Source organism: Portunus trituberculatus, chromosome 16 (assembly GCF_017591435.1).
Source record: "Portunus trituberculatus isolate SZX2019 chromosome 16, ASM1759143v1, whole genome shotgun sequence".
NCBI classification, from domain to species: domain Eukaryota; kingdom Metazoa; phylum Arthropoda; class Malacostraca; order Decapoda; family Portunidae; genus Portunus; species Portunus trituberculatus.
The window spans coordinates 3,111,035-3,124,340 of NC_059270.1; the positions used below are offsets into that span (position 1 = coordinate 3,111,035).

A 13,306-nucleotide genomic window follows, 5' to 3' on the forward strand; every position below is an offset into this window, starting at 1 on the left:
CTTTGGTGGGGTTTATTGTATACATGTCAACTCATTCTATTCAAATCAGAATCCAATTTACAACTCTTATAATGTGTATAAAATTTTACTGATGAAAAATTACTCACAGCATGTCAGGCAATAAAGTAAATATAAATAAAATGAAAAGAGAGATCACAGTTTGGAATTAACTAACTAATTCTCTAATTTCCTGCACTCCCTAAATGCTGGTAAAAAGAAAAGTCACTGGTAGTACTGATTCAGATATTGAAACACTATCAATGTATTACTTGACAAACTTTAATAAACACAACAATAAGATATAAATGGTGTCATTCTGGTTCGGTCTATGTCCAAATAATGTGCAAAATATGTTCTAAAGTTTAGATTTTTGTTTTCTCGTAAGTGGTGTAAAAATTTGCAAACATCATTTCATAACCTCCAACAGGTGCACAATAATATTGTCCATGAATGCCAACTTATGGAATTTTCATGTATAATCAGTTCAAATATCAAACCAGGAATTAATATATGTCATTGACCTCCATGATTCTTCTGCACTCACCTGTAATGACTGCCTGTTTATTCTAACCCCTCCTGGCAAAACTTAGCTAATTTCTTCATTGGTTCTTCCCTATTCTTCCTACATTCCAGTATCTCCAAATTGTCATCCCACTATCCTAAGTCCATCTGTTGTCTTTTCCACCCATGATGCATCCTGCTCATATTCATTATTAATGAATTCCAAACTACACCAATCTTCTTATTCTTCTTTTTTGCCTTTTACTGCTGGAATATGGTGCTAATTCACAAATAGGATGGAGATTAAGCAGATAGGTATAACAAATAGTTCTTTGCAGTCTTTGGATATGCCTTAGTTGTGGGAGGGTTGATTCAGTAATACACCATGGCCTATGGAGGATACTTTGGAAGTGACTATAATTTTTCATTAGTTATCTGAAAAATAAAGACTGTAAATCTCATTACAACACTTTTTGGATCAAATGTATTCTAAATATTGTATTTACTAAGAGCATCTTAAAAAACTGACTAAGGAACAGATAAGTCAAACCAAAGAAGTTGTTGGCAGAGAAGGTAGGAGGTGATGGTGTTTCCTGATGCTACTAGTGGGTGGCACACTGGACACCCCGATGGGACTCTGAGTCATCACTTTCGTTGCTGTCATCACTGGAGGAGCCGCCAGCGCCACCCTCACCTGCCACACCACTCCCATTACTGGTGCTGCTTCCCTCAGCCATCTGTTGATGACAGCATTTTAGATTTCTTGTAAAAACACCAGTTACCACAAAGCATATGAACTTCTGAATGTATCCTCAATAGGACAGTGAAGCTCTTAGGATCTATATCCTTAAACTCGTCTTTTCCCATAATTAGTATGCATTTCATATATGATGATCCACTGGTGATCTAGCATTCCTTATTACTTCTTGCTCACCCTCTCTTAAGGATTTCGGTGAACCACTTTTGTTAATCTGATACAAGTCGACCATCACTAATCTGGCCATCATTAATATGGTTCCACTCCAAATCCAGCACTAATTTTGGCTGACATAATTACAAATTTCCTGAGTAACTGTGCCAACCTGTCACCACTATTGTTTGTTGAAGAATCATTGCAATACTAAAGCAGAGGCAGTACAAGAAAACTAGAAGCAAGTTGACCAAAGCATTGCAAAGCAAATGAAGTCACAAGAAGAATTAGAGGCCATGAATACTTGCTAGCATCACTATCAAAATCAAGGAATCTATTCCATTTTGGTTTCCTCCATTTATTATTACAGCTGCACTGCTCTAATGATGTTGAATTAGTGATGAGTGACCTGTGCAAATCTTTAACTTCAAAGCATCTACAATGTAACTTCTATTAATCTTTCTGTACTTTTCTCTCTAGTTTTCTTTCAGGCAGTTTTATCACCACAATGGTAGACAGTCACTATTTTTCTAAACCTATCCAAAAGGACAACACCACAACACTACTACATATATAAGAACATTCTCATAAGAAACACATTAGCAAGACTATGCTGGAGACATAATTATAGATGAGATGGCTGACATATCTTTCACAAGTGGGTGCATCACCGATATATATATATATATATATATATATATATATATATATATATATATATATATATATATATATATATATATATATATATATATATTGAGGGAAATACATTAATTTATGACAAAAATATTAATATTTGTGACAGCATTATTATCAATTCGTGTAAAAATCCATCTTAATAAACTACGGATGAACTAGCAAGGGTTCAGTGTCAAACAATCCATTTCCTACACCCCAAAATTCTATAACTCTGCATCAAGTGTAGCTCAAGCATCAGTGTATACTGATACCAAGTTTTCAAAACAGCATGTCTACTATCACATGAAATTATATAGAAATGTCCTTGTTACACACTGTCAATTCTGAGCCCGAAACCACTTATAATAATGAAGATCTAATGTATATGTAGATACGTGTAGATTTGTATTCAGTTGTAGACCTTTCTTAAATTCTTTTCCCTGACAATACACATTCTTATCAATAAAAATGAAAATCTATAAAAGGCATGTGTACATCAATGGAGAATGTTTGAATGTTACCCTTCGAGAGATGGTATATTTGGCTACTTTCACCAGAAACTCTCCCTGGTAAAGCACCAGACCTACCCTTTGGTGACGACGGTCAGTGCGACGTATGTGATGCCACAGCACCATCAACATCTCGGTATCTAGAACATTGCTGTCCTCATTACGCTCCTTGTGCCGTTTCTCCAAGTTAGTCTTGACAATCTGCAAGATGAAGAACAACCATGAACAGATACTAAACACATGATGCTCTAAGGTTTATACATGTGCATCTTCTATTATTGAAAAAGTTAATAGTTTTTGGCATACAAAACCAATTCCTGTTCTGTATACAATGTTTTGCTTTCTCTTCAAAGACATAGTAATACTATAGGTTCACAACTGAAGATCTTCAAGTTGATTGCTCAAAAAGATTTTCATGTAATTTCAAACTATGGTTAGGAATACATTCTTGTCATTACCTGCTCAAGGTCAGACAGCTGTGGGTCCTCTTCACAGGTGGGCACCCAGATTTTTATATCATCATCAAGTCCACTTGTAGCCAATACAGGGATGTGAGGGTGAGGCTCTAATACATTGACCTGCAACATCAAAACAAACACAACCTGAAATCTGTTCTGAATATATCAGTTTAGGAATAAAACCACAATAAAAATAGACAATTAGATCACTATTTCATACATCATGGTCTGGCAGTAACAAGCTCACAACTAAGAGGCGAAATCCTCAATCAGCCATATCATTCAAACCTGCTTCCTTTAACATTTTACTCTGGTCCTAAACATTTTGAATAAGTGTGTGTGTGTGTGTGTGTGTGTGTGTGTGTGTGTGTGTGTGTGTGTGTGTGTGTGTGTGTGTGTGTGTGTGTGTGTGTGTGTGTGTGTGTGTGTGTGTGTGTGTGGTATCTTGAGTTACGAGTTTAATTCATTCCGTGACAGACGTCATATTTCAAATCTAACGATATTAAACTTGCAATATGCCATATTTAAGATATTAATACCAGTATTATTAGAGAATCACAAAAAACATTCATGTTTTGACTAATTCTCCCAGAATTATCCATACGGGATATTTAAAAGTCAATACAGAATTTCAATCATATCATAATAATCAGTGTTCTATGCATCTACTTACACCTGGGATTTGCTATAACAATAATTTAGCTCATGTCATTAGGGGACATGTAGTAGCAGTGACATCAGGTGGATTAGTCCTGAAAACTCCACATTTTCCTCATAAAATTCTTCTAAAGGAAAGGCACAGCAAGAATGAGTAGCACATGTAGCCTTGTCTTGTTCACTTACCACTCCAGTCTCATCACCCGGCATACACTGCACAATGGCCTCCGTCTCCCGGTGCCAGAAAAAGATGTTTCCACAATCTGAGCCAGACACAACATACTGGCTCCCAGGTCCAAAGAAGTTCACTCCTTTCACTGTAATAAACATTTGAACAGATAATAATTGCTAGTTTTACAGGAATGGAGGAGAAATATATTCGTCATCTTTCTTAAAAAGTGAGCAACATTGTTATTTTTTCATTTGGTTTCTACAATTCACTAACACACCTGTGGCATTATTACGGTGGCCAGAATACTTGTGGAGCGCATCTGCAGCCTCTGAAGCCATTGTATCAAACAGATAAATGTCATCATCGTTGTAGGATGCCACAATGGCATCCCCATTCCCACTGTACACTGCACAAGTGACAGTCGGGGCAGGAGAGGCATCATACTACAGGAGATAAAAGCAGCACATTATACATAAACATGTACAAATGTCTTCATACAGATAACATTGAACAAATTAACAAATACTAATCTCTCTCTCTCAATAATAAATAAATAAATAAATAAATAAAATAAATGAATAAATAAAAAAAAAAAGAAAGAAAGAATAGGAAATAAATAAATAGAAAATAATAAATCTATCCCTCTAAAAATAATACAATAAACAAATAATAATAGCAATAATAATAATAATAATAATAATAATAATAATAATAATAATAATAATAATAATAATAATAACAACAACAAATAATAAAACCTTTCACAATTCATATCTGGCATACTTAGTTTTTAACAATGCAACATCAGCCTATACACTGGAAGCTGTACTGAGCAAACCATATGAGCCAGTGCAAAACCTCAACTGTGTATCCAAGGAAGGTGGGTATGGCCATTGGAGTCCATTAGCACTTGCTTGTAGGGTCAGAAATCTTAAACTGCATATTAATGATTCCTTGTTAAAATGTCCCTCTTGCTTGCTTTCTCATCTTTAGTTCATTGACACAACTGTACTTCTTAACATTCCACCCCGTAATCATTCAGGCTTTAGCATTAATTTTGAATCTTGGAAGCTTACTTACACTTTCTACAGCATATCACGTAGGCACGTAGCCAGTATGATACAGACTCCGTTCAGTAAAATCTCAAAGATCTACACTTTGAGGAGTTACGCAAATTCTGACATCTATATCTTAAGGAAGACTGGAATTTTAAACACCATTAAATCACTAGTTTGTTACCTTATAATAATAGTATATACAATCTCTAAAACTTCCACACAATGCTTTTTTATTAATGAACATAACTGAATAAAGAAAATAACAAAATATCACATAAAAATCTCTCACAGGCATATCTCTGAGCTAGTAAACAAAACAAAAATGCTTTAAATGGCAGGTGAGAAAAGGTGAAGAGGGTGAATGAATATTCTGGGTCGAAAATTTAATAGATATGAATCAGTGTTTTCTTATCTTGCAAGGAGGGCATACATAAAACTTGAGATCTAAGAAATTCAAGATCAGTGAAAAAAACTTGAGGTTTATAAAATGGGTAATGTAGAACTCAAGCAACAGGTATTTTATAATCCACAAATAAATCAGAATGTTTGATATCTTATTCATTATTGCTACTAATCCTTCCCCCTGCACTGTTAGGTCACACAGCAATTACACTGCACCTTCACACAGCACTGCAGACTCACCAGGTGTCGAGGGCAAAACTTGAGCACAGGAAAATTAAGGGAGGCACAGCGACGGTCATACACACGCACATACTGGTCATGGCCGCTCACACAGAACTGGTGTTCATTGACTGGGTGTGCATGGATGCTGTACAAGGAGATGCGGCTCCCTGACAAATTCTTGACCAGTGCCACCCTACAGGATAAAAAAGGAGTGTAGACACTGTTGGAAGCCATAATACATGTTGAAATATTATTTGAGGCACTTACAATCATGCTGTACCAAGTGCCCTCTTTTAAAATATGAGAAGATCACCTCCAAAGTTTGGTAGCACTGAAGCACATATATCTCAGGAACTAAGAAATATTCCATGGTCTTTTCTTTTAAAATAATGTGTAACATCTCTGCTATCACATTTCATGGTCATCACAACAATGACAAACAGTAATGATGAAATGATGATTAATTTGACAATAGAGATAGAGATACTCAACAGTGAAAATAAAAGTACTAATAAAGTATTGGGTATTATGGCACTTGGTACAATATGATCCTAAGCACCTCATTTATAATCAATGAAGGACATGTGTTATGGAGAATAAAATAGTGGATTTTCATTGAAATTTATGAATCTACAGACTCCTATTCTAAAATCTATTCAATCTATCTATTTATATACCAGGCTAGTAATCCTACCCAGTGGTATCACACAGCTGCATCACAACACGTGAAGATCAAATTAATTCATAGTTTTAGATGCAGCAGAACCACATCACTGCATCACATTGAACACCAGGGCAAAATACACACACACTCATATAGATCTAGGATATATAAGCCTTTTCAGTGTTTTCAATATCCTAAATTTCTTGATCCTTGAGTTTAGTGCTATGCCTTTGGGAGAACAAGCACAAAACTCGAGACGGTACTATTCATCGGTAGAAAATGGTAAAATTACATCCAGAGAGACACTGACAACAATCAACAGAAATTACCTGAGATATTAGATGGCTATACTACTACCATTCCTGAGCCTCACCTGCTGGGCTGTTCTTCCCTGATATCAATATTTAGTACAACAGCATCTTCTCCAGCAGAAAGCACTACATGAGGAGAGGTGGGCATTGTGGCTAACTTGTGAGCAGGACCTTTGTGTTTAGCCAGCTTGCGGGTAGATTTGTATGCCCCTGAGGAGAGTTCAGCCAGGCGCACTTGTCCATCACGTGCACAAGACACTATGTGGGTGTCCTCACGCAGAGGCAGGAACTTACTCTGAAATAAAAAGAAATTAATATAAATCAATTAATGAATCTAAGTGAACCTTTTTGTTCGATCGTTTTTGTTACCTTTGGCCAGATTTCCCCTCTTACATAAGAATTTTTTTTAAATAAATAAATTTGTAAACAAAAGTTAAATTTATGTCTTTAAAAAGGAAAAGAGAGATGTCAAAGAAATAGACATACAGATAAGAAAAAGATATATATAATGAGTAGCCACTTTTCCATAGTAAAAGCACAAAGGTATATATGAATCAATGACAGCAGCAGAGGAATTAATAACACACAAAATGAGAATGTCTATCAATGTACCAAGACAATCTTTGCCAAATTATCCACAGAAAACACCAAAACCAAAGAGTTGATTATAACAATACTCAACAACTCACTTGAAAAACATTATTATGGTGACCTGACTTGAAGGTGATGGTGGCCTTCTCTCGTGCCCAGTCCCAAACAGCTATGTAGAAGTCATCTGAGCCACTAGCCAGCAGTGTGCCTGAGGAGTTAAAACTGAGCGCGTTGACACACCCATGATGAAACTCCATTTTGTATATGAGCTCCAGCCGTTTGGGCACATGAAGAGAGTCGTAGTAGTGATTGCTGAACAGAACAGAACTTTGATGATTTGCTCGACCACCCAATTGTCTGCCGAAGGGAACAATAAGGCAGTTAGTATCAAAACACCACCTGGTTTATTATTTGAAAGACAAGAATTTTTTTGCCATATATATAATGGATTGAAAAGTTGAAAACCATGTCTCTTCACAATGTCTTCGTTTCCCAACAGCATCTACCAACTTTCCCTGAGATGGTGATGGTGATGGTGGTGGTCCTATCACTACCTTTAACTCCTACTCCTGCTTCTTTCAATCTGCCTACAATGTCAATACTGTCTCACCCATTCCTCCCTACACTTCTTGATCAGCACATTATAACATTCATTAACAAAAATTTAACTATATAAAAGAATTCAGTGTAATGAGGTGGCATAACTATGAATGCCATTAACCATTCTTCCATTTGAACCATCACCACATTTCTCTTTGGGATGTTCTTAACCTTCCCTCTTCATCAGTCCTACACATCACTTCTATCAATTTGACTTTCTTGTTTTTCATACTTCTATCAATTTGACTTTCTTGTTTTTCGTTAAGAAACAGAAAACTTAGATACAAATGACTAAGAAATATCCTGACAAGCAATGGTAATGGACAATAATGGGACTAAAACCTACTTCCATTATATTTTCATTCCTATAAAGAAGTATGGCAGTATTTAACACTACTTCTAGGCAATAGAGATAAAGGACTGCAATTACTGAATGATTGACTTTATGAATAACCTTCTGTATAGTTATTAGATGAATAAACAGTGTAAATGCCTATTAGTACAATGTTTATTCATTTCATAGGAGTGCACATAATATGAGGCAAAAATGTGAGTGCGTGATCTTCTGGTGGATTGCCTTTGGTTCACAAGAAAAAATAAATATAACAACAAACATTTCTTTCAACCTTCCCTCACTCACTAACACATGGCTAATTTCTTCACCTAGGTTCTGAGCAGCTTGAATCTAAATACTTAGGACTTAATATTGTTTTGGGAGTCCAGATGAAATTAGATATAGGCAACCTTCTGCCACACTATAGCAGCATGTAATTGTAATTAACCCACAAACCTCTTTAGAGTTTGTTCAACAAAATTCCATTCATGTTTGGGCTTAGGCCGTTGTCTAATCCTCATCAGCTCTGTGTTGATTGCTGCTTCCACTTCTTTCCGGTGTGACTCGTCCTCTAAATGGTCACCAATGCTCCGCCTGCGTCCTGTGTCATCAGAGTCAGAGTCGGTGTCAGAAAAGAGACCACCAAACATAGTCTGACGTCCGTGGTTCCTCTCCGGTGCAGCTCTCCGCCGTTCAGTGGTGGGAGAGTCCTCTGCAAGAATGTGTGAAACCTCTTCTTCAAGACATGTTTGCATACACCTATTTATTACCTGATATCAAACATTGTTTGTTACCTGCGATGAACACCAATTCTACACATGTAAAACAAGTGTCTCTGATTAAAGCATAAATAGAAAATCTGACAAAGAAGAAAGGAACAACTAAAGAATTAAACTCTATACACAAATCTAACACAAGCTCATTTCTCTCCTTCTTGGAAACTTGCTTTAAAACATTCCAGATCCTGGAAATTCCCTTCCTTGAGACTGGAAACTTCACATCTCATCTCATCTCTAACTAAAAGGGCTGAGCCATCTCTGCCAGTTTGTCTCACCCTCACAAATACTAACTGTGTATAAGAGCCTTATCCATCTATGTATAGAGTATGCTTCACATATATATGTATATAGGGAGTTACACACACACTACTCTCCTGAACAGAATAGAATGAAAAGATCTTATCTTTTGCTCTAAAGATAATGGTCTTCTTACATAATAATAATAATAATGATAATGATAATAATAATGATAATAAAGAATAAATCTTAAGAAAAAGTAGCTTCTGATGCAAAGACTGCAATCACTGAAAATAACATCTATGACAAAGACACTTAGGCAAAAAGTCCAAAGCATCAGAATACGAGATCACAACTTTCATGAACAGTCATCACATCCACAAAACCTTTATCAACCCTGGAAAAATAAAAACAACAACAAATATTCACCTGTGAAATCAAAAGGGGTGTTTGCTCCTGTAACCTCCATTCCTTCAGGACTGGCTGGCTCCATCTCTACCTCCTCCTCAGCAGGCTCCATATTGACAGGGGAGCTAGAGTCCTTCCCTGCTCCTTCCCCTCCACCAGTAATTGTGACCACTGACCTCAGTATTCTGGAGGCTCCTTTCTCAGCCTCATCATCGCTGTCCTCAGAGCTCGACTCGGACATCCTCGGTCTGTAGATTCGGGGTCGGATCCTTAAATTCCGACCACCTGAGCTCCCTGCTGAGGACGAACCATCACCTGTGGGTTTTGCCTGGGGGTCTCCATCATCCCCTTCAGTCCCCCCCTCTCCTGCATTACTGTGCTCCCTGCTCTTGGTGGATGAGGTGGTGGTGGTGGTGGTGGTAGTGGCAGTGGTAGTTCCTGTAGTAGTGGTGGTGGTGGTGGTGGTTGTGACAGATGTGGTGGTGGTGGTGGCTCCATTGGGGGTGTTGGTCTTTTCTTTGGGGTTAGAGCCTTTGGAGTCTCTTCTTTTGGAGATAGAGCCACTCTCCCCACCCCCTACCAAGTCTTTTAGGGAGTTGTCGGTTTCTTCAGCCATATGGGAAGCCTCATGTACTGATGGGGGAAGAAATAATCATTACTGCTTGCAATACCACAGATAAGACACAGTTTAACCTCAAAATTATTCATAGTCTACAGCTATAAATAAAAACTGAGAAATATACAATGTAGGCACTTAGATACAGGCAAGACATACGTAACATTAAAAAAATCTGATCAGAGATTGTTTTTGTTGCTGCTGGGATTCCTTTAGAATAATGTGTTCTTCTTGTGTGCGTTAAAGGGCTGGGTTCTTGTTCTCCTGGATAGCTGTGTTGAGGCTCATTGTGGTGTGAGGTTTGTGATGCCCATACCTGACCTTGTGTGTTCTACAGGGATGCCTGAGTGATTCTGGTCAGCAAATGTGTGTGTGTGTGTATCTGTGTGGACAATGTGAGCTGCATTTAACACTCAGTACTTTGCCTGAGGAGTATTCTATACCTCAAGCATCCTGTGAGATGCGAGACAACTGTGCCCTATTCTCTAGTGAGGAAATATAAACCTGTACATACAGTCTTTACATGTCCTTGCCTAACACTCCACTACTCTATCAGTCCTAGTAAGTTACTTCCACCTGCATAGTGGCACCTGGTGATGCAGTGAAGGCTATCCTGACTCCTCTGTGTGGGATGCTCTCTGCCTGGTTAAGAGTGTTACTAGTGGCTGGTTGGCTGCAAGCAGCAGTGTAAATTATAAGGTGCAGTAACATTATTTGCATGATAATTAAACTTCTTACTCTCTATCATATTTCTAAAACCTTTGAGATGAATCCCAAAAGTTGTTTGGCATAGTTTTAGGAAATATAACAGTGCTGTACCCACATCCTGACCCCACATTGGCTGCCAAATTATTCTGGTCTTACTATAGTACTTGAATCTATACAATATATGTATTTACAACCCAGTTCAGCTAGTGCTACACAAAGTCTTGTGATGCCAATTCTGAATCCATGACAAAAGGTAAAATTGTGCACATAAATCTCTAGAAATTAGTTGACCCTACTGTGGTAACCTTTAATGTTTATACAATTGAATTTGTGAAGGAGCATGATTAGATGGATAAAATCCATCTTGCCTGTTTTTACTTAAGGAAAAAATAATAAGATATTTGATAAAATAAATAACAATAAAAATACAAATCTTCAGAATAGGATCATTCTTACTCAAATGGGAGGAATATCACTACTTCTTAGTTTTATATGTAATTCAATGGCAATTTTTTTATACCCTAAGTTAACCACCAAAGTGTAGGCAGTCACACACTTCTGATTGTTACCAATACACAAAAAGATCACAACAGGATATTCATACAGTTAAATCCTATCACAATTAAGATAGTATGATGTAACCAGAAAAATGTGTTTATCACCACAGCCAACCAAACTTCACATCCAGAGGCTCAAACTCTTGGAGGCACTGAGCGTACATTACCACAACCTGTAGCAAGAACCAACAGTAAACACAGACCCAGACAACTAACAACCACACCAAAATGACACCCATGCTCCGGTGAATTAGATCAGCCGTAACTGTACTACCACAATAAAGGAGAGTTCATGGACTCATCTTGCCATGGTAGTGGGTAGGTCACCATGCTGACCTTCACCACAGACCTGTATAGTGTCAAAGTATCAGCTGTACACCAGGGTTAAGTAGATCCTCACTATTCTTCTGGGTTACACTTTCATCAGTAACCCTTATTGGTCTTAGGATGGATTAAGTCTGGTTAGTTTATGCTTCATTATGATAGGTTAGATTGCATTAAGTATCCTTAGTCAACCTAACTCTTTATAATCAAACCCCAAAAAAACCGTGTGGTTGGCTTATTCCAACGTCATTTTTTTTCCTTCTTTCTTTGCACTTCCACCATCTTTAACTGAATGTTTACCTTATTTGAAGACACTATTCCCACACTCTGAAGCTAAGTGACCCTTCAGAAGACAAAAGGTCATACAAATAAGACTCATCTAGCTCATGCCACCACTTCAATCTACCAGTCAGTGATGTTTCTCTTACACTTGCTGGACAGCGGGTGTAATTGTAATAAACTACTTCATCAATGATGATGTTGTGAAGATTGAGTTATTAACAACTACTACGACAACAAGAGTGCATTCATTTTGCTCAGCGGTGGGGATAAACACAATGAGGCCCTGCACTTCACATTGTATCAAACGCAATTAAACTAAAGATTCACTGCCAAGACTAGAAAATAAAATAAAATTACTTCCAAATGTACCACCGAGTAAAATTGAGAAACAACTGAGACGTGTCTACCGTGGCTTTGCAAGCGGCCTGACTTCCCCTCTGGAGTTTGGTTGCCACCTGAGGTTTGGAAGAATGACAGGACAGTATTCTGGAAGAGGAAAGACGGGCAAGATATGGCAGGTAGGCAGGCAGAGGTACAGCTGAGTCCTCACCTCCGTTTGTTGTCGTGAGGCGGAGTGTTGGAGTGCTACATGTCTCCACCTCTCCTCACTTATTACTTATTCACTCCTTCTATGGTCAGTCATTAGCTACAAAAAATATAACAAGCACTTACTTTTGTATAAAGAACTTTATGCAAGAGATTTCGTTCTCATTGAATAATTATGTGACGATTATAAATCAGTTTGTTTTCTGAGCCTTGGCATAGTTGGTCTTCCCTTCCCAGCTGATTGGAGAACCTCGAACCGCTGGATATGAAATTTATGCTTATTTGCATCAACATTTGCTTACAGTATTGTTTTATTGTATATAAAAAAATTCATCATTATCACATAAATTAGAACTGATAGTAGGCAAAATGTGTTTCTTGCTACAATAAGTAATATTTTCTTGTGCAGCCTGGCGGATGAGCCATCGTATTACAGGGCGGGTTATAACACCTTAATAACAGGGGGGCAGCAGGCCCAAACTCCAAACCTGACCAGCTGAACCTAATGAAGTGGGACACTGGACCAGGAAGCAGTAACGGATCACCATAGCTGAGACATGGTCCTCTCAACATTAAGTAATTGTGTATCATGTACAACCAATCGATCACACACGAAAAAAAAAAAAAATCTGAAGAACACCAACAAAAAGCTATCAAAGATAATGAGATAAGGAAATAACATACAAGTCTTTACAAAGGAACAGGGACATCCTTGTTACGACACATAGTATAGTGTGATCATATCATACAAACAATTAAGTGAATATATAATGACAGGTTGG

General features: G+C 37.5%; 1 protein-coding gene across 1 annotated transcript; it reads right to left on the minus strand.

The window, feature by feature from the left end:
- Nucleotides 1–261: 261 nt before the first annotated feature.
- On the minus strand, nucleotides 262–12,562 carry LOC123504502 (DDB1- and CUL4-associated factor 8-like). The gene is made up of 11 exons (XM_045255071.1): nucleotides 12,529–12,562; nucleotides 9,513–10,124; nucleotides 8,524–8,779; nucleotides 7,232–7,490; nucleotides 6,605–6,837; nucleotides 5,586–5,760; nucleotides 4,163–4,328; nucleotides 3,900–4,030; nucleotides 3,057–3,176; nucleotides 2,677–2,799; nucleotides 262–1,238 (listed from the first exon to the last, which is right to left on the minus strand). Exons 2-11 carry the CDS (start codon nucleotides 10,105–10,107, stop codon nucleotides 1,104–1,106), a joined length of 2,193 nt encoding a protein of 730 aa, XP_045111006.1. The 5' UTR covers nucleotides 10,108–10,124; nucleotides 12,529–12,562; the 3' UTR covers nucleotides 262–1,103.
- Between the last annotated feature and the right edge of the window lie 744 nt (nucleotides 12,563–13,306).